The sequence below is a fragment of the Schistocerca cancellata genome, chromosome 10 (genome assembly GCF_023864275.1).
Source record: "Schistocerca cancellata isolate TAMUIC-IGC-003103 chromosome 10, iqSchCanc2.1, whole genome shotgun sequence".
Classification (NCBI taxonomy): domain Eukaryota; kingdom Metazoa; phylum Arthropoda; class Insecta; order Orthoptera; family Acrididae; genus Schistocerca; species Schistocerca cancellata.
In genome coordinates, this window is record NC_064635.1 from 88,928,540 (window position 1) to 88,953,069 (window position 24,530).

Consider the following 24,530-nt stretch of genomic DNA (forward strand, 5'->3'; position numbering starts at 1 on the left):
GACTATCAGCAGTGATGAGGTACTACCAACAATGATGGCCCACATCAATTGAAAGAGGACTTTACAACTACAATGAGGGACATCAAAAAGGAAAGATAAGTACAAACTACTTGTGAAATTAATTTGTTTGTGGACTAGTGTTCTTGTTAACAAAATGAATAGAGATGAGAGTAGTAGTGATGCAGAAGTGAAAGCTGTGGGATCCAGTCAGGACAGGTTTGAAATGAGTGAAATCGTAGTCTGCAAATAAATAGTAAAACTGATATTTTTCTGTTGATTTAGGCAAAACTAGAGGAAATGAAGACAGAGAAAAATAGAAAATTTAGTGCAGTTAATGATCAGTTAACCAAAAAATTTACTATGCTACAATGACAATTAAATGGCCAGAAAACTGAAAACAATAGTAAAATGGATAGGGTACAATACCAAATAGACCAACTTAGTAATCAGGTTTTGAAGGTAAAAAACAAATTGTCAGAGGGGTTAAAATGTGTGAATGAAAAAGTTGAGGTCTTAGAAAATAAATTGATTGTTTTGGAAAATGAATTTATTGTCGAATCTGGAAGACAGATGAAGAATGTTAATGACTCAGAGTTGAACAGAGGGCTGTAATGGAAAAAATTGAACAAAACTTTAGCATATATGAAGATGGTATCTGTTCTTTCAGACATGTCCGAAAGAACAGATACCATTGGTGACCATTAATCTCTCTTAGTATGAAATGATAATTAAATCAAGACCCTAAGCTGTCAACAGGCATTGATATAAATCATTGGTGACAGTCGAAAATGTGTACCCTGACCGGGACTCGAACCTGGGAACTCCTGCTTACATGACAGACTCTCAATCCATCTGAGCCATCAAGGGCACAGAGGATAGTGCAACTGCAGGGATTTATCCCTTGCACACTCCCTGTGAGACCCACATTCCCAACTTAATGTCCACACACTACATTCATAGTGCCCCTGCCCATTACAGTCATTACTCGCGGCAGACGATCGTACCGAGTCCTGTAAGAGTTCGGGCAATGCGTGTACATCCAGCACAGAAGAAGCAGCTCAATGGCTGGTTAGCCTTAACTAGTCCGAAAGAACAGATAGCATCTTCATATATAGTTAAGGCTAACCAGCCATTGACCTTCTTCTTCTGTGCTCGATGCACATGCTTTACCCTAACTCTTACAGGATTCGGTAAGATTGTCTGTCATGAGTAATGAGTGTAATTCGCAGGGGCACTATGAATGTAGTGTGTGGACATTGAGTTGGGAATGTGGGTCTCATGGGGAGCATGCAAGGGATAAATCCCTGCAGTCGCACTATCCTCTGTGCCCTCGATGGCTCAAATGGATAGAGCATCTGCCATGTAAACAGGAGATCCCGGTTTCAAGTCCTGGTCAGGGCACACATTTTCAGCTGTCCCTGTTGATGTATATCAATGCCTGTTGACAGCTTAGGGTCTTGATTTAATTATCATTTCAAAACTTTAGCAGTTTATGTAAAAAATTTTAAATATTGAAAACAATGTGCAAACTAATGTAAATGTTTTAGATCAAAAAATTTCAGCAGTTCAGGAAAATTGCATTTACAGAAATCTGTATTCAAACAGTGGTATTGCATGTTCCAACATTCCTATCAAAAGTTTTCTGTCAGACAAGGCATGAGTGACAGTCAAAAAATTAAATTTGTTAAAAGATGTCTTCAAGGAAAATCTCTAAGATGTCTTCAAGGAAAATCTCTGTGATGGGTAAATTTAAATTTAAGTCAGTGGAAAACATATCAAAGTTTCAAATAAAGTTTTTTACATAAATTTTGGTCAGAAGCTGAAAAGGGAGAATTAATACTGAATTTTTGAATTGTCATAATTATGGTAATAGGGACAGTACGCTGAAAGAGTTTTATAAGAATCAACTTAAGAAGTAACACACCTTGACAAACCATCTGATGAAATGACTTTGATTGAAGCACTCAAAAGGAGATTACCAAAAAGATTGTAGTGGAATTTAATACATGGACCTGATAAATGTCTTGAACAATTTTTGCAATATGTTGATAGGCTTGATAGGGCAGTAGAAAGAAGTATGTACCATGATAATCAAAATGACAGAAATCACAATGGGAATTACAGAGACAGAAATTTTGAGCATCAGCAGAATAGGAATAATGGGGGTAACCATGGGTAATTTAGTAGGAGAAACAATCATAGAGGTAACTACTCAGGAAACAGCAGTCCCCCTCAATGAAGGTCCATAGTTTTGGGGTGAGGAAACACAACAAGCACAGGACCCCTAATTTACACTTGCAAGGAGACAATAATAATAGTGTAAATGATATGACACACGTATTTAAAGTTGAGCAGAAGGAATATCAGATTTCTTATTTATGTTTGATCAAAATTTCTGGGAGACTATGTTTAATTATTGTAATGTAGGTGCTAATCACAAACCATAATGTGAGAGTAATGAGAATTTCGATGTAGTATGTACTAATGATGCCTTCTCTTGGTCATAAAACAGTATTATTGATGTATGTAAATCAGATGATGACTGTATGGGATCTGAATGAGGTGATATTTTTGATGTAGATGTAAATGAGAGCTGTGAAATAACTGAGGTTGGTAAGTCTGAGACTAGTAGCTTAAGGTGAGGCATGTGACTATCATGGAGATGAGACTTGTGTTAGTAATAATGGTATTGGTGAAGTACTTTTGGGAGAATATGATGAGGATGATGAGCATCAGGTATTTGTAGAGTTTAAGAATAATAAAGTTTCATAGTTATTTGTGAATGATGTTGATAATACAGATAAGGTTAGTGATGCATGTGATGATGTAAGTGAGAGTCATAGAATACCAATCTAGTCAATGCAGTTTTTCATTAATGTCATGCAGAGCAATGATCCAGACAGTAAAGATGAGTTATCTGTAAGCCTAGAGAATAAAGGTGAAAACTTCTTGAAGTTTGTTTGGAACAATATTGATGATAACATAGATAAATGTGCATTCTATAATAAGTTAGCTGTGGTTAGTCAAAATTTGTATCCATATTGGTGGAATGAAGTGAAAGATGATCTATTAGGAAGTGTAATTTTGACAGTAATATGTTTTGTGTTCCTTCTGTAATAAGTGATGTTAGTTGTTCTATGGAATCCATTCACTGTGTTCAATCTTTACCTGACAACATGAGTAACCAAAGTAATGGCATGATACCAGTAAAGTGGATAAAACCCTGTAAAGTCAGTGTGGATGTAGCATTCAATGAAATTGAAGAAGTGTCTAATAACAGAGATGGTAATTCAGATTTTGGGTGTCTTTACATTAAGATTAAGATTGGTCAGTGGGAAGGGAACTGTTTGACTGATACAGGTAGCTTGATTTGTGGTATATCTGAACAATTTAGAGACAAGATCCAGTATAGTAAGAATTTTGTGCAAATGCCTGTTGCATGTGTAAGTATAGGAGGAGCAACTGGTAAGCAAAGAAAGTATGTAAAATGTCAAGTACCATTATGTTTTAGTATAGAGGACAAGACCTATGAACCTGGATGTATAATGGCTCCTAGTCTACAAGAAAATATACACTACATTTGTAGGTTCATTAGACTATATAATTGTGTTTTGTTTGTCATGAATTTAGTATGTGAGATGATATAATTCTTGCAGTTCTGTCTTATCTGTTGACTGAGTTTAAATCTATTTGCAGCTTTATGCAACTACATAATTGTGGGTTATTTTTTTTTTTCTTTTTTTTTTCAGGAATGTAGTATGTAAGATGATGTTATTTCTTAAGTTTTGTCTTATCTACTGACTGAGTTAAGATCTATGATACACTAAATAATTATATTTTGTAATAGATTTTTGCTTTAGAATTTCATAGATATATACTATGAGACTAAATGAGTAGATCCTTTTACAATTTTGAAATGGGACAATGTTCATAATTTGTACTTAAAAAAATAGGAATAGTATCATAGTATATCTGTGTGAATCACCTTGTTAGTTCATTTTTTTTTCATTGCATTTAACTCTGTTTATTAATGTCTCATACGTGAACACTTTAAAATCTTATCTGATGTAAATCCTACATAATTGCTTTTGGGATATAAATAGGGAGAGCATATGCCATGTGATCCAAAAAAGGTGTTGAACAGCATATGATGTTTCAGGATTTGATGTGAATGCTAGACAGGAATTACCTGTCTATTCCAGCATGTGATTAGAACTCTAGGGAGGAAACTGAAAGATGTGGGCAGACCCACTCCCCACACTGCTGTGTGGCTGTACCCTGCTGGACCACTCAACTTCCAAGAGATCATAGGTGCTGGGTAATGTACTCAAGCATCTGCCAACTACATCACTGTTGTGACTGAAATTTGTAACTTGTTAGCCAAGACTGCCGAAGACAGTATTATTTCACATAAATGAATTTTTTTTTTTCAAGTAGGGGGATTGACTTCCCACCACATTATATAACTTTAAATCAGTATGTTTTCATTCAATTGTAAATGAATCTTCTAGGTCTTTATGTATGTAGGTTAGTTTGAATGGACAATTAGCAAATAGTGTGGAAGACATTTACTACTATAGACAATATAACAAGATGTATACATGTCTGCTTTCATACACTGATTTTGGTCCTCAAGGTACTCAGTTATGTCATCAATCAAAGATATTTATGACTCTGTTTACTTGTATTTATCCTGAGTACTGCATATTGTATCTGACTGGAACTTGAGTGTGGGTGAGCTCATGCTTAACTCTGCGTTGGGTACCCCTGGTCATCATGACTTTGTGTGTGTACTCAAGGAGAGTGTACAACTATTGATTAAAGGTAGATGCTTCGTATAATTACTCATTACATGTGATAGAACTTTGCTGGTTTATACCCAGTGTGGTTTGGATTCATGGGTGTGTGTGTGTGTTTTTTTTTTACTGATGAAAGTTATGGCCAAAAGCTATATGTGAGTATCTTTTAATTGTTTGGTTGTGCCTATCTGCAACTTGTATTGTCTTTTTATGGTAAGCAGCAGTATAAATATGAGCTCCTCATCCAGGCCATGAAGGCCTAAAGGATATCTACCTGCCAATGTGTCATTCTCTGCCTTGAAACATCATACAGTTGTGGTATGGAGGGGCACGTGGTGAGCACACCACTCTCCCAGCCATTTTGTAGACTTTTCACATTATGGAGCCTCTATCACTAAGTCAAGTAGCTTGTCAATTACCATTATAGAGCTGAATACTTGCTGTACTGATCCCTCCACTAAGGAAAAACCCTTGACAGTACTCGGAATCAAACCTGGGTCCTCCTCATGGCAGTCACCTACACTGACTGCTCAGCTACGGAGGCAGACTCCTCTGTACTGAATCTAAATATTCACATAAGTTGTGGAATGAGTGGCTAATGAAGTTTATTTCCAATTTTCTTCTGAGATGTTGGATATTCCCAATTTCTTGCTTTATGTTAGATGAGAACCTGTTGAACATCTTACCACCAGAATATATGATTACTTATTGGCTTACATATTCATACTACTATTTTTGTCCAGCAACATGATTGCAGTTGCCACAGTAGTTTAAGCAGCTGTTCTGTAGTTAAAAACTGAATACTTAAAGTGCTACTGCTACTATTCAACTCTAGGGAGCATTTTTACAAGCAGTGGTCAGCCAGTATTGTCTATTATTTTTCAAATTTCCCTTCCTTAGTCTGTCATTAAGTGGCTGTAAGTGTCTTAAACTAATTTTATTAGTTACGAGTCATATTCAAGAATTGTGAGACCAGTTATTACCTGCAGTTCTTATTTACATAGGCAGTAATTTCCATACCCTAACCATAAAGACTTGAACAAAAAGAAATTTTTTTTTGAGCTTAAGCAGTGTGAGGTTGGTGTATTCACATATTTACTTAACATTTTTATGTTGAGAACAAATTCTTTATTATTTCCTGTTACTTCTTTTTAACTCATACTTGCATAAAATATGAGTGTTATGTAATTTTGTGAGGTTGTAAACTGATGATTACTTTTGAGCTTGACTGATCTCTGAAATTTCACCAGTCAAAGAGGACATTAGTCCTAGTCTGAGATTAATTTTTATACAACACAGAATTCTTGATCTCAGGTTATTTTCTATGTTAATCTAAGATCAAAGTGCAACAATAATGGAAATTTCTGGATGGAACAATACCTAAAATAAGTAAAAGGCAACCACCCATATATAATGGACTGGTGTATAGAGCATAGAATCATGTAACAGAAAACACTATTCATACTGGCTTTCAAACTCTCGTTCTTTCTATAGTAGATATTATTTTATAGCACACTTTACATACACAGCACATTGCCACCCAAACACTCACTCCCATGGCCACAGTGAGACCACACCGCTGTGGCCACAGGAGTGCACATTTGGGTGTCTGTGTGTGTGAATGAGTGTACCTTTACCAGAAAAAGAGCAAAAACTCAAAAGCTACCATAAACAGGGTTTCCTTTCAAATATTTCTGTGCTCCACACATCAGTCTGATGTAGTGAGTGCTTCCTTTCCTTTATTTTACATATCAATCTATGGTCAACAGCTTCTTATAATCAGCCCTTAATCTTACAAAAAAATTATTTTCAGAGACCAGAAGTAAAGTTCAAGAGAGATGCACTACATGAAATTGTTAAGCATGCAAATAGATATCAATCTCACCTGCCACTCTGGCATGTATTAGTTATCCAAAGACCTCAGTTCTGCTTTGTAGTTATAACTTTTCCGTTTTCTCACATGACACCAGGAAAGCCATGTATGAAGCTGGTCAGATGGATTCAGTATTCCCTAACTTCCAAAAACATATGGCTTGATACTACACAAACAATTATTTACAAAAGTATAATTATGTGGAATATCAACCAAACTTTGTGATTGGATTGAGGATTACTTGGCAGGAAAGGCACAGTCATTGAAAGAAGTGGAAACATCATCAGGCATGCCCCAGAGGAGTATGTGGGACACTTCCTGTTCTCACTGTATATCATGACATGGCAAATGACATTAATAGACTTATCAAAAGCACACTACTGGCCATTAAAATTGCTACACCATGAAGATGACATGCTACAGACACAAAATTTAACCAACAGGAAGAAGATGCTGTGATATGCAAATGATTAGCTTTTCAGAGTATTCACACAATGTTGGCGCCAGTGGCGACACCTTCAACGTGCTGATATGGGGAAAGTTTCCAATTGATTTCTCATACACAAACAGCAGTTGACTGGTGTTGCCTGGTGAAACGTTGTTGTGAAGCCTCGTGTAAGGAGGAGAAATGCATACCATCACGTTTCCGACTTTGATAAAGGTCGGATTGTAGCCTATCGTGATTGTGGTTTATTGTATCATGACATTGCTGCTCGCATTGGTCGAGATCCAATGACTGTTAGCAGAATATGGAACTGCTGGGTTCAGGAAGGTAATACGGAATGCCGTCCTGGACCCCAATGGCCTCGTATCAACTAGCAGTCGAGATGACAGGCATCTTATCTGCATGGCTGAATCAACAGATGGGGACGTTTGTAAGACAACAACCATCTGCATGAACAGTTTGATGATATTTGCAGCAGCATGGACTATCAGCTCGGAACCCAGGCTGTGGTTACCCTTGACACTGCATCACAGACAGGAGCGCCTGCAATGGTTTACTAAACAATGAACTTGTGTGCACGAATGGCAAAACATCATTTTTTTGGATGAATCCAGGTTCTGTTTACAGCATCATGATGGTCACATTCGTGTTTGGTGACATCACGGTGAACGCACATTGGAAGCATGTATTCATCATCGCCATACTGGCGTATCACCCGGAGTGATGGTACGGGGTGCCATTGGTTACATGTCTCGGTCACCTCTTGTTCCCATTGACAGCACTTTGAACAGTGGACATTACATTTCAGATGTGTTACGACCCGTGGCTCTATCCTTCATTCGATCCCTGTGAAACCCTACATTTCAGCAGGATAATGCACGACCGCATAATGCAGGTCCTGTATGGGCCTTTCTGGATACAGAAAATGTTCAACTGCTGCCCTGGCCAGCACATTCTCCAGATCTCTCCCAAATTGAAAACGTCTTGTCAATGGTGACCGAGCAACTGGCTCGTCACAATACCCCAGTCACTACTTTTGATGAACTGTGGTACTGTGTTGAAGCTGCATGGGCAGCTGTACCTGTACATGCCATCCAAGCTCTGTTTGACTCAATACCCAGGCGTATCAAGGCCGTTATTACTGCCAGTGGTGGTTGTTCTGGGTACTGATTTCTCAGGATCCATGCACCCAAATTGTCTGAAAATGTAATCACGTGTCAGTTCTAGTATAATATATTTGTCCAATGAATACCCATTTATCATCTGCATTTCTTCTTGGTGTAGTAATTTTAATGGCCAGTAGTGTATTTGATATCACCAATCAGCATTGAGGTTTAGGGGAGCAGCATATAACTGGATTAAATCATACCTCCATGACAAAACAGCTCATAGAGATAACACACAATGTAAAGGGGGCAGTCAGTGCCCATCAGTCAGATTTATTAATGGTCAATTGTGGAGTTCTCCAAAAGTCTCATCCTGTTCTTATTTTTTTTTATCAAATAAACCTTTGAAAACAACATCATTAAGTTTGTCACAAAGAATGTAATTAAATACTTTTATGCAAACATCTTGATTATAAAATGAAAAAAACTTTCGCACTAGTAATATTCACCAACCAGAAGAGGATTCCAACTAATCCACATGTCAAAATAAATGGACAAACTATAAAAAAAAGGAAAAGAAAGAAAAACAGAATATACAATATTTTTCCGTGTATGGATACAAAAGAATATGAAATGGTATGAATATAATAGAGGGAAACATTCCACATGGAAAAAATATATCTAAAAAGAAAGATGATGAGACTTACCAAACAAAAGCGCTGGCAGGTCGATAGACACACAAACAAACACACAAAATTCTAGCTTTCGCAACCAACGGTTGCCTCGTCAGGAAAGAGGGAAGGAGAGGGAAAGATGAAAGGATTTGGGTTTTAAGGGAGAGGGTAAGGAGTCATTCCAATCCCGGGAGTGGAAAGACTTACCTTAGGGGAAAAAAGGACAGGTATACACTCGCACAAACACACATATCCCAATATGAAATATATGAAATGGGATAGACATAAACAAAAACTGAGCAAAATATGTATCAAAATAAGAGTACTAAGAAACTGTATATCACAAGATAAGCTCAGGACCATATATTTTGTTTATGTTCACTCAATGTTGAATGAAGATTTAGTATTTTGGGGAAATTGTGGAGCAAGTCTAAGATAATTTAGATTACAAAAGAAGGTTATTAGAGTAGTGGAAGAGGTAGACCAAAGATCATCACACAAGCTGCTGTTTAAGAAAAATAAATTGCTACCACTTTCATATCTTTACATATTAGAAAATGCAACTATTATAAAAGAAAAACAGTAGCAGTCCATGCATAGCATGTAACCAATGTGTACACTGCTTCTGCACAACATGTTTAACAGACAAATACAGTACCATTCATAAAGGGATACCCTATCCCAGCATCAAACTATATAATGCATTACCAAAATAAAAAAAAAACAGTAATGAAGAACAGAAACAATTTCAAGTCAACAGTGGAAGATTACTTGGTGGAGCACTGCTTCTATACAGTAAGCGAGAAAAACAAAACTGCAAAACCAGTTAAGATTGTTTTTGTAAAGTGTATTTAATAATAAAAAAATGTGTAATAGTAACTTCTGCTAAAGTAATGTGGGAAAAAACTACAAGAACCATGTGTAGTAACTAACAAATTATCTAATATCTTTCATACTCTGTACAATCCTAGATTCACAGGACCAATAAGTAAATAAATAAAGCCTCAGATACTTTGTGATGCAATTATCTGTGAGGAGGAGTTATCTGAAAAAAGCTGCACAAGTATTCAGTCAGTTCTTGATAATATTTCAAAATAGTGCAAAGACTGGCAACTTGTTTTGAATGAAAAGAAAAACTGTGTGCTTCAAAAAAAAAAAAAAAAAAAAAAAAAAAATTAACATCCTATGACCACAATATCAATAAGTCACAATTGTAATCAGTCAAGTCACACAAGTACCGGGATGTAACAGTTTGCAGGGAAATGAAATGGAGCAATCACAAAGGTGGCAGGCTTCATTTAAAACATTATTGGCAGGTATCAGCATACATATAATGTAGGAAATGTGTAACACAGATGCTGACTTTAATGCAGTTTATTTACTGATCACTTTCAGTCAAGAACTATGTTCACAGTAGCAAAATATGCAATTATGAAACCAACATTACATATCATACATTTCTTGAAATCCAAGATAAATAATTTAAGCCAAGCAGAAGAATTCTGAATGCAGTAACTCTGTGAAATGCAGGTCCTAATCCCTGCAAATGAAAATATTAAACTGGCTCAGTTTAATGTCTTCATTTGCAGTAATTTGCACCAGCTGGCTTGGCTTAAATTATGTAAATTAGACTTCAAAAAATGTATGATGTGTAATTTTGGTTTTATAATTGCATATTTTACTACTGTGAACATGGTCCTGGTCTAAAACTGGTTGGTAAATAAATTTCATTAGAGTTAACATTTGTTTTTTTTTGCATTTCTTACAGTAGATTTCACTTCATTGGCAGTATACAGGGAAAATACAGTCTCTGAAGGAGACAGCTTATGTGCAACCATCTTAAAATATTGCTCAGATGTGTGGAACCTGAGAAAATAGGAGAAACAGGATATATTAAACATAGAGACAGAAGGAAAGCACCAATGTCCACAGCTTTGTTTGATAGTTGGGACAGCATTGTGAAGAAGCTGAAAAATCTGACTAGGCAGATGACTGGAGATAGGTCCCAATTATCCCAAGAAAGCCTACTCAGAAAGTTTCAGGAACTGTTATTAAGTGAGGAATCCAGGAATATACAACAGCTATGTATATGTTACTTCTGTAGGGACCACAAAACAATTGCATGCTCAGTGGTATTTACGGAACTATTCTTCCCATTCTCTGTGTGTAAATGAAATAAGAAAGTCTTAATATTGTGATACAATGTAGAGTACCCTCTGCCATGCACTTTTTAGTGGTTTGCAGAGTATGAATGTAGAAGTTGTATCAACAGACAAGCATGTGCCACACATGTATGTTGTAAATGCAAATCAAAGTGTTCAGAAAATTGCTACAAAATATGAAGGGGTAACTAATTTTTAAGAAAGAAAGTCTACATTGCTCAAAAATGTGCTGTAAGAGTAACATATGGAGCTCACCCACAGTCATCTTGCAGACATCTGTTTAAGTAGTTGATCACTGTGCTGCAACTAAAATTTTTGGTCACTTACCCAGAGGTGTAAAATGTCTGACAGTTAGATGTTCAGCATGTAGCAATATTCAGAAATTAATTTGCTATGTGAATGTAAACTTAAAACTTCCACATCATTACAATTTATCACACAAATGATCTGTGCAACTTGAAACTCACTAACTATAAAATATAAATAAATAGCAATGTATTTGACAGATTTATTACAAAATATCTAACAATACCACTACAGTTCATCTACTGAATGTTTGAATATTTAGTATATGCACAAATAGACATAAATATTTTTTCTTGGAAACCTACTACATCATCTAGTACATTGTACTTCATATAATCAGACTAAATAAATAGATAAATAAATGAAATCAGAGCCATGTGTGATAAGTCTCACCTTGCTGTATTTCTGGCACTGTTGTGTGTGCTCCTATGAGAAATCTACTTATTCAGTGGCTAATGTGAAGAGATTTTGCCATCTGCCTCACCTTTATATCAGGAGCACTGTGGCACATGGGAGCAGATATTACAAAGAAATGCTTATGGCTGTGAGACAAGAAGCTGCTGCCTGTGCTAAAGCAGATTGTATTGTGCTGACTTAAGTGTGCCACTTTACCCTGCCATCAGAGGTCACACTGATATAGCAGTAGTAAGGTATAATAATGTACATCTGACAGTTTTAAATGAACTCTACATAATACGTGTAGCATTGAGTTAGTCATATTCAGATTAAAATACAAACAAGTAAAATGTTGCTGCAGTTGCAAGAGCTATTGTTGCCAATTTGAGAGCTATTGTGTTTGATCTCTAATGTTGCACACGTTGTTGTTCAGCATTCCAGCTTAGCAGTGTAAAAAGATGGAGACATAAATATTGTAAAAAGCCAATGGAAATAATGAATGAAATATCTCTCAATTAATTTAAAATGATTTATAGATGTTAAGTAAAATGTAGATCTATGGTTACGACTGGTCACAGAAACCTGAAACATTAATTTTTGAGAGTTTGTGTGAAGACGCTCTTCAGTGGGAAAGTGCTACATCTGAATTCATGTCCATAATCTGAAATTCACTGTTGAGTGGTGACTGGCAGATAGTACATCACATTGAACTTTGTATTAGGGCTTCTCTGCACTCCATTCACTTATGATGTGCAGAAAGAGTGATTGCTTAGGTGCATCTGGGGATGCTGTAATCAGTCTAAAATTATCTTGGGGTCCCTGTGGAAGTGATGTGAAGGGGGTTTTAGTATTTTATTAGATGGATCGCTTAACACTAGTACTTGAAACTGTGTAAGTAGTCTTCCACCTATCTTTGAGAATCTGACAGTTTAATTTTTCAACTATTCCATGGTGCTCTCCTAAGGGTCAACCAAATTTATGACTATTTGTTATTTCATTCTTTGTACATATATTCAATATCCCCTGTTAATTTTATTTGTTATGGATTTCACACATCTGAGAACATTTTAAGATGTAATCATAGAGTACAATTTAAAACAGTGGACATGTGATATTCACCATGAAATATTACATTTAGCTTATTTTGTGTGTGTGTGTGTGTGTGTGTGTGTGTGTGTGTGTGTGTGTGTATGTGTGTGTGTGTGTGTGTGTGTGTGTGTGTGTGTGTGTGCATTTACAAAAAAAATCATCAATATTGGTAGTTTATGTGGGTATATTATACAACCAGTTGCATTTTTGTCCTTTAATATGATTTATGTTCAGTATCATTAACTAATTTTCAAGCCACTGTAGTCTCATAATCAGGTGGATATGTTGCAGGAATACTATCTGTATCATGTGCAGCTAGGCGCTAGGGTCATGATGCCACATAAACACAAATCTTTTTCCTTCGAAATACTGGATGATGATTATTTGAGGTGAGGGGCACTCAACATCATGGGCATCGGTGCCCTGGTGAAAAGTCAGCATGCCAATGTCATGGGTAGGGACAAAGGCTGTCCCTGCATGTGGAGCAGTTTGTAATGCATTAAAGTCTGCCTCCCTTCCCCACCAATTTAGGGATGAGAACTAACAGTTCACAAAATTTCACCACTCTTGTAAATGGAATCAGTATCAGGGAGGATGATGGGGAGATCTCCTTCGAGACCAATGGCTGCCCTAATATCAATATGTTGCCAAAATATGCTGAACTGAAAGTGGCACAGAGTGATGGATCTTCCCACTGGAGGAGGAAGCCAGGTGTTAAAGGGTTATATCCGATGCACAGCCTGGTAATCCAAATACTGGAGCTAGCATCCAGCTAGTGGTGGCCATCAATTCAGCTCACAAGCCACGCTGCGGCACAAATACCACAGTGCTCAGCCTGACTGCACACTTCCCCTACCACCATACCACATGGTCTGAATGTGAGGAGGAGAAACAGCAGAAACTTCGAACACACCACACAAGACATGCAGATGGCAATGTATTTGCACTGCATAGACCTTCATTGCACTACATAGAACTTTATTTTATATTTCAAATTTCTCAACAATATAGATCTAAAAGAAAGGCAAATTTTCATTATTATTATTTATTTATTTATTTTATTTTTGCACTGAAGACAACATACAGTTTTTATCTGGTACAAACTGTGAACGTAAGGACGGATGCAGACAATTTTACATATTTTTGCACTCAGGTCACCATGTAATTGTGACTTATTAGTTTCATAATAAAAAAAGAAGTCTTTCTCAAACACCTGCACACAAACACAAACACACACACACACACACACACACACACACACACACACACACACACACACACACACACATGTGTGTGTGCATTGATCAAAATATTGTTGCACATTGGAAACCTTATCACAGAGACATGAAAACTCAACCTTAGGAAAGCAATATAAATGTCCTGAACAAACACTAAGGGGATTTGCCTTTAAAATGGCAATTACCTTGCAGATCAGTCAGTTACATCTGTGCAGATCAGTCAGTTACACCTGTGCATGCACAGGGGCACTTGTAACTGAAATGAAAAACAGTTTTGAAAAGACACGCAATATAGGCAGTGTCCTCCAAATGTTTGGTCAACTATCCTTGTAATTCTTTCAAGCCCAAAACAAATGATTCTGACCTCATGTTTTCATAAATACCAGTAATCTTAGGGAACTGGTCTACAATTGTCAGAATGTATTCCCCCTACAAAGTGATTTTTTTTCTTTTTTTTTTTGTAATGCATCCCCATTAAATTGAAAAGAATTTGTTTCTCACCTTGTATTGGCTTACTGTGGGCAGTTTGCAGTCAGTCCATTTAAAATGAGAGGTCTGCAATCCATTCCAGATGTTCTAATTTTTGTTCCTGCACTCCTTTTTCCTTCATCCCCATCGACACAGAAGTCGCCGGAGTAGTGTCAACTCGAAAGGCTTGCTCCAGGCGAATGGTCTACCCAACAGGAGGCCCTAGTCATATGGCATTTCGGTTATCCTTCATAAATTGAAGAATAGCAAGTTTTAAACTGAAAACTCATTCCAAGATTTCCCATTTACTTAGCCAATGTACTTTGCAGTAATATATAATGTCTTCATGTACTTTGTTCAGTTCCATCAAAAACTATTGCAACTGGCAGTAGAATAATGCATATAACTGCAGAAACTTTACTATTCACATCATAAATTTTTTCATGTGCTCTATGCTGCGACTTTAGCACAAAGTGCTTCTTGATGTACCGAACAATGAATCCATCTGTCAATCATTGCAATTTTTTGCTCTTTGATTGTCAAGTAAATGTTTATATTCTTTCTGCATGTTATTTTAATGTCGTTCCATCGGAAATTTGCAGTACATGCCACTGATGCAATTGTGTAGTATATATTGACAACTCTCATCCCTCTCTTCTGTCTTTCCTATTCATTTTAAAGGCTTGTAACAATATATTGCTGGACTGTCTCTTTTTGTGCAGACAGCCACTGGGACTGTGAACAACCTTCATGCCACAACAAATACAAAATGGTAAAGAGTGTTGGCATCAGGATTCTGCCAAACTAAAGAGAGTTGTGCTGACTGGAAAGTGCCACACCACATCACTAAACAAAATATTACGCTGTTCTGCATACTTCTGAGAAGGACTAAGGAGAGATGAGACAGGCTGGGCCTTGGCCTGCAAGTGGCCTGCACACCCTGTGTGAGAGAAGTTTGACACACTGAGGCTGGATCTGATCTAGATGCATGTGGTCCAGATAATGATACTGTTACACCTCCATCTGATGATGAGCCTACAGTGCTTGAAAACTAGTTAATGGTACAACAGATCATATCAAAATAGAAAACAAGTGACTGGTTGCTTATTATACCCACATTAATTAGAAGTTTAAATAACAGTTTCAGTTTGTTATCCACAGTGAGTATAGTGAAAATAATGAAATCCCTCTGACATTTCATTACACGCATCTGAATTAAATTTTTAACATCTTATCCTTTTTCTCAGCTCAACACTGCAGTCTTTATGGGTGCATGGAGATTCAGTTTTTTAGATAACCAAATGGGAAGTTTTTCAAAATAAACATCACTATTACTATCCGGATGTCAGATAATAATATGTCTAGCAATTGGTGTTGAGAAATCAATGAATGACTAAATAGTGTAGCAGTAATTCTTTACAGTATGAAGTTACTTCTTTGCAAGAATATATTAAGAATGTATCATCAGTTCTATGTCATTCTCCAGCCATGGCTGGACAGACAGCACCAAGTTTACAATAATATTACTACAATAAAATTAATAAAATATTTCAATTTAAACTGTAATGTAATTGGATTGATAAAAGGGCTACTCAACAAGCAGCAGCAGTAAAAAACACTTATAAAAAATATTAAATATGCAAGCTTTTGGAGTCAGTGGCTCCTTCTGGTAGAAGGGTTGAAGGGGAAGGAAGAGGGATGACGGAAAGGACTGGTGAGGTTTAGGAAGATAGATAGAGTTCGGAAAAGTCACCCGGAAGTCCAGTTCAGGGAGACTTACTTGTGGGATGTGAAGGAAAGACAGACTGTTAGGGACTGCACAGGACTAGATTTGCAAACCTAAGAACTTAATGGAGAAAGGTAGGGTAATATGCAAGACAGAGATATTACTGCTGAAACATCATACATGAGTTAATAAGAGCTAATAGCTAAGTGCATTTTATGTGATAAAGGTGGGAAGGAGATGGCAAAAAATAGACAGGTAAGAAAATGGCAGATGAAAAACCTAAAAAGAAGTGAAGAAAGGAATTGTTAATTTGAAGAAATGCTGAGACCAAGGATATTGACATAAATTAATACTGGGTGGGTGGTGAGAACCAAGGACATGTTGTGGTGCCAGTTCCCACCTGTGGAGTTCTGAGAAACTGGTGTCTGGGGAAAGAATGCAGATGGCACCAAGGACATGGCTGTCATGTTATAGTGCATGCTCTGCAACAGGATATTGTGTGTTGCTAGTGTACAGCCTCTGCCTATGCCCATTCATCCTAACTGATAACTTGGTGATTGTCATGCCAATGTAAAAGGCCAAACAGTGTTTACATTTACATTTAAACTATGATTGTATTGTACTGAACTGAGGACCTACGAATAACAAAGAGTATTTGCCCCCATTGTAGCTCTCAGTGGGTCACAACCCCACAATAGGCTGCAGCAGTCCACTCACCCCACCACCACCCCACACCGAACCCAGGGTTATTGTGTTGTTCAGCCCCTAGTTGACCCCCCTGAGAATGTCTCACACCATATGAGTGTAATCCCAAATGATTTCATGGTAGAGTAATGGTGGTGTGTGTGTGTGCATGGACACAGTGTTTGCACAGCAATTGCCGATACAGTGTAACTGAGGTGGAAGAAGGGGAACCAGCCGGCATTTGCTGAGTCAGATGGAAAACCACCTTAAAAACCACCCACAGCCTGACCAGCACACCAGACCTTAACACTAATATGCTGGGCGAATCCATGCCAGGAACCAGCATGCCTTTCTGCCCGGAAAGCAGTGCGTTAGACTCCATGGCGAACTGGGCATGTTAAACTGTGATACTAAAGTGGCTGCTATAAAACATATATTTTAGAACTAGATTACAACATACATTACAACAATAAGGCAATTGATATTAGAACACAGTGCAGTAAAATAGCAGAGTTGCTGCTGTTTTCATTGGAACTGAGTTACAGCTCAGTTAGACAATGTTCTGTCACTAGAGAAGTATTCTTATATACTGTATGAAGTTTGCTCTTTTAGTATGCATAAGATTTTAGTTCCAAATTATTCAACTGGTAATGAGTGAATGTCCTTAGGTAAAGCAATAAATAACTTTAGAGCCACCATTGATAAGCTATTCTGCATCTTAGTTAATTGATATCTTGGCCTATCTATACTGTCTTTATAGTGAGTGTTGTGTTGATGAACTTCATTTCTCCTTCTGTATGTCTCACGATTTGTCTTTGTGTGAATAAGGCAAGTGAAAATATATTGGCTAAAACCAGTCAAAACTCCTAATCTGGAAAAATTTGGTTTGCAGTGATCAGTTTCTTTGCTTCAGATAAAGAGCCTCAGTGCTTTCTTGTGCAACTAAAGCACATTCTTGCAGCCTGCAGAATGATCCCACAGTAACAGCCCATAGCAGGTGTGATTTTGGAACATTTTATAGTATACTGTTAGGGACTACTGTGGTATAACGCTTTTTAGTATCCTCAAGGGCTACAGGACTCACAAGAGTTCGGAACATACATGTTCAGTGTGTTGTTGCCAGGTTAACTTGGTATCAACGAAAAAGTCCAGAAACTTAACAGCTTCTGTGTCACCCAGAGCTCCAATATCACTTAGACTGCATATCATACCCTGTGTTTTCTCTTCATTAATTTGCATCTTGTTCATGATGAATCAGGCTTTGACTTCAGTGGATAATACTTCTGCTTGTTGAACAGCTTGCAATACATTGTTCCCTTTTGAGAACAAAGTTGTATCATCTGCAAACTGCAAGGTGTGCCCATTGGAACCTATGTCACTAACAAAAGTTAAGAACAACAGGAGCCCAATTATGGATCCCTGATTATGCTTTTTGCACTGACACAATGTGCCATCTGTTATTTAGGTAGGATTCAAGTGTTTGTAGAACAGCTCCTCCAATACCATATGAGTTTAGGTTGCTGAGAATGGCCTTATGTGGGATACATGAAATGACCTACCAAGGTTACAGAGTACCAATGCTATAGACTCCTTGTCTTTAACACCATGACTTATATTTGTAACTAAATCAAGTGCTGTTGTTGTAGTTGACCAGCCCTTCCAAAAGCTGTGCTGTGTATCATGAAAGTTATTTCCTTCAAAATAACTTAATGGCTAATCTTTCATTATGGACTAAATCCCCTTAGCTAGCACTAGTGTTATAGGTATAGGCCAGCAACTTGGCACTTCACTTGGATTACCCTTCTTCTTAAACTCCTACTGTGCATGCTACTTTCAGGAAATCTGGAAATTACCCAGTGGGGCAGCATTTATTTATTACTGCTGATAGTGACAGAGCAATTTTACATATTATAGTTTTTAATGTAGTACAGGGCTCTCTGAGTCTTTGTAGTCTTTTACTATTTTTATTATGCCTTTGGGTACAATCTCTTCCACGTTATCATGCTCCGTTTATTTTCAAATTTCACAGCAACTGCAGGATCTGTTCTGAAGTCAGGAAATTCACCTACTGTGCTTCCACCGTGTTTATAAAATATTCATTAAATTCATCTGGATTAAAGCAATAGGTGAGCCTTGTCCTATGTTCATTAACAAGACCCCATGCTGCCTTGCAAGGATTGTCAGTTTCTTCAATAAATCTGGTGCTTTACTCCCTTCCTATTTCTTCTTCATTCTGTAAATCCTTTTGGCTTATAAATAACTGCAGTATAATCTGTCCTTAAAATCAATTACTTCAGTGGCTTTGACACAAATTATGATTTAGTAGTTGTACAATGCATTTTATTTTAGCTAATCTAGAGGTATACTAGCGCTTTAATTTGAAAGTTTTCTGTGTGTATTTTGATTTGGTAAGTGGATATCTCTTGGGTTTCAGTGGAAAATTTTCATCAAATTTGGCATTAAGAGCCTGGAAATTGGAAGTGAATGTATCACTTGGTGTCAATTCTTCATACATTTGATGCTAATCTGTAGAAGACACTGCAGTTCTGAAATCATCTAATTTTTTCTTTTTAATAACCCTACTTCTGAAGACATAATTTGAATGCCAGTTGGAAATTTGTTGAATACTTGCTGATTTGCCCATAACTTCATGATTACTGCACTGTGATTTTCAAGCATAGTGTCAACCACACTTACTTTGTAGCCCCAACTATTTAGATTTGTAACAACTGTATCAAGACAGACATCTCCTCTTGCAAGTAAATAACTTGCCAGTGACAAAACAAATTGAGAATGCACCAACAGCACATGAGAAATAAACATCTCTAGCTACATCTCTAGAAGAAATTGGGCCTACATCAGCATCAGAATGGGAACCGTCATTGTTACCATTGGCATCGTCAGAAGCAGTAGTAGAAAATGTATCAGCTATAGAAGCACTTCCACAAACCACAGCGGAAGTTACACCAGCAACAATAACTACATCCCTGCTGAAAGGAAGGAAGATAACTACAGCAGAAAAAGCAGTAAAAATTGTTGTGGGTAAGCAGAAAACAGTGCCTCCTCTCCATTTACATGATTTTTAGTGGAATACAGCAAGATGAAGAAGCCCATAAAATAGGTAGTGTAAAAGATATTATAGCTCCTAACCAAACTGTTCATTCTAAAGACAATAACAATTCTGTTCTTAAAATTTGCTGTCTGAATGTTCAAGGAGTAAAAGACAAAGAATTTATTGTAAAAAATTTGATATTTTTTTTCTAAGTGAACGCTGGGCAACAGAGGTGAACTTAGAGCTATCAAATTTAACTATAAAATAGAAAATGGTTACCATAGAAAAGTGCATAAAAGGGGTTGTGTGGCATTGTATACTAACCAGTCCCTCAGCCACTCCATCAATAGGTTGGATCAAGACTAGCTGTGTGACAAACTGAATTTTGAAGCCACTGGTATAGTTAGTGACAATTTTAAGTTAGTGATAGTAGCCTTATACAGATCACCTAAGGGTAAATTAGTGTATTTTTAGAAAAACTGGACATGCTGTTAGATGTATTTAGGAAGACAAAATTGTTACATTACGACACTGTAATAGGTGGAGATTAGAATGCAGATTTTGATGTAACAGCAGCCAAACATAGAGTAACTGAGCTCAAAAATCTTCTTAGACAGTACAATCTGCACTTTATCAATAATAGGCCCACAAGAGATGAAGTATGTCTTGATAATAATCTTTGTCAGTTTCAATACTATGGAAGAATAATGTAATGTGACAGTATTTCCATCCTCAGATCATGATTCTGAATCATTAAATTACATAAGTAGGTTCTGTGCTGATAAGAGTAACATTGTGAAATTTTAAATTTTCCCGGCGAACTAAATATTCAAAAAGATTTTGGGCTTGCAGCTGCTTGTCGTTAGCTTCCATCCACAATATTGCGATTGGACAACTGCCAGCCATCCTCAGGTGAGCCATCGAAGACTGACAAAGACGCACTCCATTCCGTAATATATAGCATGCAGTGAGTATTCTGCACATGTGTCAAAATCATATGGACAGCCAAACTACACTGCCCACCAGCAGTGCCCTCGCTGGTGGAACTGCTGAACGCTGTCTTCGGCATTGTCAATTGCCGCGGCCATCGGAGTGCTCTGACGTCTTCGTCTGGAGCAGATCTTAGAGATGACGGGGCTCCACGCATTATCTAACTGGTAGCCATTGTCATGGTTGATAAGATTGTCTGTCTGTGAATTTCCACTGATTCTTTTATGATGGAATCCCAAAAGGATGTTGCTGTGGCCAAAGTTGTTGTCTTGTCATACTCCATTGAGTGTCCAGTGCAATGCTCAGCAGTTGCATATGTAACATTCTGTTTGTTTAAACAATGGAAAAATCAGGATAGAATAATGACAAAATTATGAAAACAATAGACTATTACCCACCACATAACAGAGATGATGAAGTGCAGATAGGAACAACAAAAAGATCATCAAACAAGAAGCAATTTGGCCTGAAACCCCTTCATGAAAAGCACACACACACACACACACACACACACACACACACACACACATGCACAACTCATAAACACATGACTACAGTCTCTGGCTGCCAAGGTTGGTCTCTTGTTGTTGTCTTTCATTGACAGCACATTGTAAAGCTACATAACTGCATTGTAGTCACTTGGCAGTGAATTAATGAATGATCAGAAAGTTACTGTACTTCTCTCATCATTAACTCCGTTACTGATAGCCTGCATAAATTGGTTCCATGCAGGAACTGCTGGCATTTCAAAGTGGGCTGCAATGAGTTGATTCACTTACCACACATTCATGGGGTATCAATCCAACCACTTTCCCACCAACACTACACACGTCACTGATGACATCACACTTATGACTTAGCACTTCTTGGCCATTGTTTACGGAAATGTATTTTACATGAAAGCTGTCTTAACAGCTGCAAAGAAGTGGTCACTTAATATACTGAGAATAACTCAATTATATAAAAACAAGCCCAGTCAAGTTATTTTGTCCACTCACATAAGAGAACTGGACAGGAAAAGCTGGTGAAGTATCGTCTGTCTGTAAACTGAAGAGCAAGCAGCACACTTGGTGGGAAGTTGCCTTTCCTGGAAGAACACTACAACTGCCATACAGAATGACTAAAACTCAATTTTCCTCTAACAGTGTACAACAGGGTACAGTGATTTATGTAGAATCTGCCCTTATGCTTTTCTAATGCTTGTATTATGTTATCACACTTTGTAGACCCCCCCCCCCCCTCCCACCCCTCCCCAGGAGTGTCTGTCTGCGTTGTTACACCATCATAACACAATTTATTCCTTAATATACTTCTAGTGCACTTAAATGTGACACACATATTTAATATTTGTTCTTAAGCATTTCATTTAACAATAAACACCAATTTTATCCCCTTAAAGGACTATTTTTATAAATTATCTGTGGTTTTTCCATCCCCTGCAACATGGAAGCTACTAGGTCTAGAGGAGAAATGAATAGGACCATTTTGTATAAATTTAAAATAGTTTAATTTTTTTCTAGGGAACATTTTCACTAGGAGCCATAGTTCTTGAGCCATTTGATAGGAACATAAAAAAGTGAGCTTTAAATGACCATTAACTCCAATGTGAACAGCCCACCACTCAGAATTTTTAATGTTTTCAGGACACTCCCCATTAGCATGGTGCAAAAATTTGTGACTTCACAATTTTTCCCCTAATTTTCCTTCATTGACTGGACTACTAGGTACTAAATATATTTTTAGATAACAGAAGGAAGCAATCAGATGCGTAGTAGGATTAACACCCAGAGGGACCTGCAGAAACTACTTTAAATCTCTCAGCATCATAATAGTGCATAAACTGAACATATGTAACTGTTTAATATTTACTAGAGAATATCTGAAAAAAATCAACAAGAGATATATTGTGCATGTACACAATACCAGAAACAGTGACTCGGATTTTTCTTCCCAAGACTTGCTCTAGTCCATAGTCCATAATAACTATAATTGCTTAAGCATTTTTCAGTAGGTTACCAGACTCAGCTTGTACAGTACCACTAAATAAATATAAGAGAATATTAAAATATGGCTCAAATACCATGAATACTACTCAGTTGAAGAATTCATAAACACTAATCATCATATAATTTGTTTAGTCTAAGTGATGATAAAACCTTATATTTCTTAAATAAACTGATTATTTACTGTGTGTTTTCTGTATATGTAATTTATTATTGTATAAAACTTGGTCCAAATGTAAACTTTGACAAAGGTAACTGAATGAGGTTAATAAATATTCTTTTCTTTTCTGTGCCATCAGAATACTTTCTCAATTTTCTGGATACAGAACAATACTGCAAGGTGAATGTTCTGGATACAAATTATTTATGTACAAAAAGAGATATATTGTTTTTCTTAATCTCCTGACAAATGTGAGAATCTTTGACATATCCAATTTTCAATTCACTCCATAGTGAACAGTTGGTTTTGTGTAGAATTTAGTACTACACATTTTGCTACTCTGAAAAAAAGCTATTGCTTCACCTGCTATATTACTCAGCTGCTATTACTATCTAATACTTCAAACACAGCACTTTAACTTCAAATGGACCACTATTAGCTCTCTATGTACTTGCAAAATGAAGAGCTATCTGATAAAAATATTAAAGTTGGGCAGAATTTACATTCCTCAGTGCAAGTATTTAGACTTGTTGTAGAAGTAATGACTGATGAGGTATTCTTTTGCTTTTTTTTTTTTAAATAGAGAATTTATGACACACTGTTGACAAATATCATATGCATCAGCTGCTGCATTAATCTATTATGGCTTGTGACACTTGAAATGTGAGTGAGGCTAAAGGTGCAGGTCAGGCCAAAGTGTCAAAGTCTTATCTGCACATGTGCACTGCTGATTGTGTACTTGCAGGACAATATCTGTTTCTTCTGTAGCTACATCCATGGAGTGGTAATATATTTTTATAATATCTGGTGGTACACACATTTTCTGCTGATAAATCAATATTCATACCAATGGTAAAGCAGGAAGGTATACTGGGGTGGCGGCAGAAAATGTATAAGTTAACAAAAGGAGCTCAGTTTTGCCTGCTTTGAACTTAAAAATCTCTCTCTTTGTGTTGACCTGAGTACAGTACTCCTAGCATAACTAGCATACAATCATTCAATATTATTCTATGGCTAAATCTTAAGTGGCTCTTTAAATAAGGCATAAAAGTATTTATTTCACAAAAGTGTGCAATAAGATTATAGTGTAAAGTTCATAACCAAACTTTTTTAGAAGTCTCTAGCAATTTTCACACATATGCCCCAAGTCATTCATTTCTTGTAAATTTCAGTTAATACTAACATTCACATTACACACTTTTAGCTTTTCCAGCATACAGTCTGACAGTGTTGACTGAAATCAGTAGAGCTACACAAATGTTTACCACAAAATAGGATTAAAAACAGCAGTTGAGTAGCGTAATGGCCAATTTTTTGAAGTAACTGCATTTCTAACAAGTATTTAAAGCAATAAATGTG

The 24,530-nt window shown here is 36.9% G+C and overlaps 2 protein-coding genes across 10 annotated transcripts in view; one reads left to right on the plus strand and one right to left on the minus strand.

Annotated features, from left to right (window-relative positions):
- Positions 1–24,530, minus strand: part of LOC126106492 (uncharacterized) — a 39,819-nt gene that overhangs the window by 14,296 nt on the left and 993 nt on the right. The window contains exon 1 of one of the 3 annotated variants that reach the window (XM_049912798.1): positions 23,623–23,724. The exons of 1 other annotated variant lie outside the window; for it this stretch is intronic. The gene's annotated coding sequence lies outside the window, so the exon portion shown is untranslated. Of the gene's footprint in view, positions 1–23,534; positions 23,725–24,530 lie in introns of those variants that run through there. One more of the 3 variants, XM_049912797.1, reaches the window with a different exon arrangement.
- LOC126106493 (uncharacterized) overlaps positions 23,833–24,530 on the plus strand; it is a 96,406-nt gene continuing 95,708 nt past the window's right edge. For 3 of the 7 annotated variants that reach the window (XR_007523354.1, XM_049912800.1, XM_049912799.1), the window contains exon 1: positions 23,933–23,955. Coding sequence is in view for 3 of the 7 variants with exons in the window: in XM_049912800.1 (XP_049768757.1) it covers positions 23,948–23,955 (8 nt within the window). In the remaining 4 variants the exon portion in view is untranslated. Of the gene's footprint in view, positions 23,956–24,530 lie in introns of all 7 variants that reach the window. The other 4 variants (XR_007523355.1, XR_007523356.1, XM_049912801.1 and 1 more) reach the window with 4 other exon arrangements.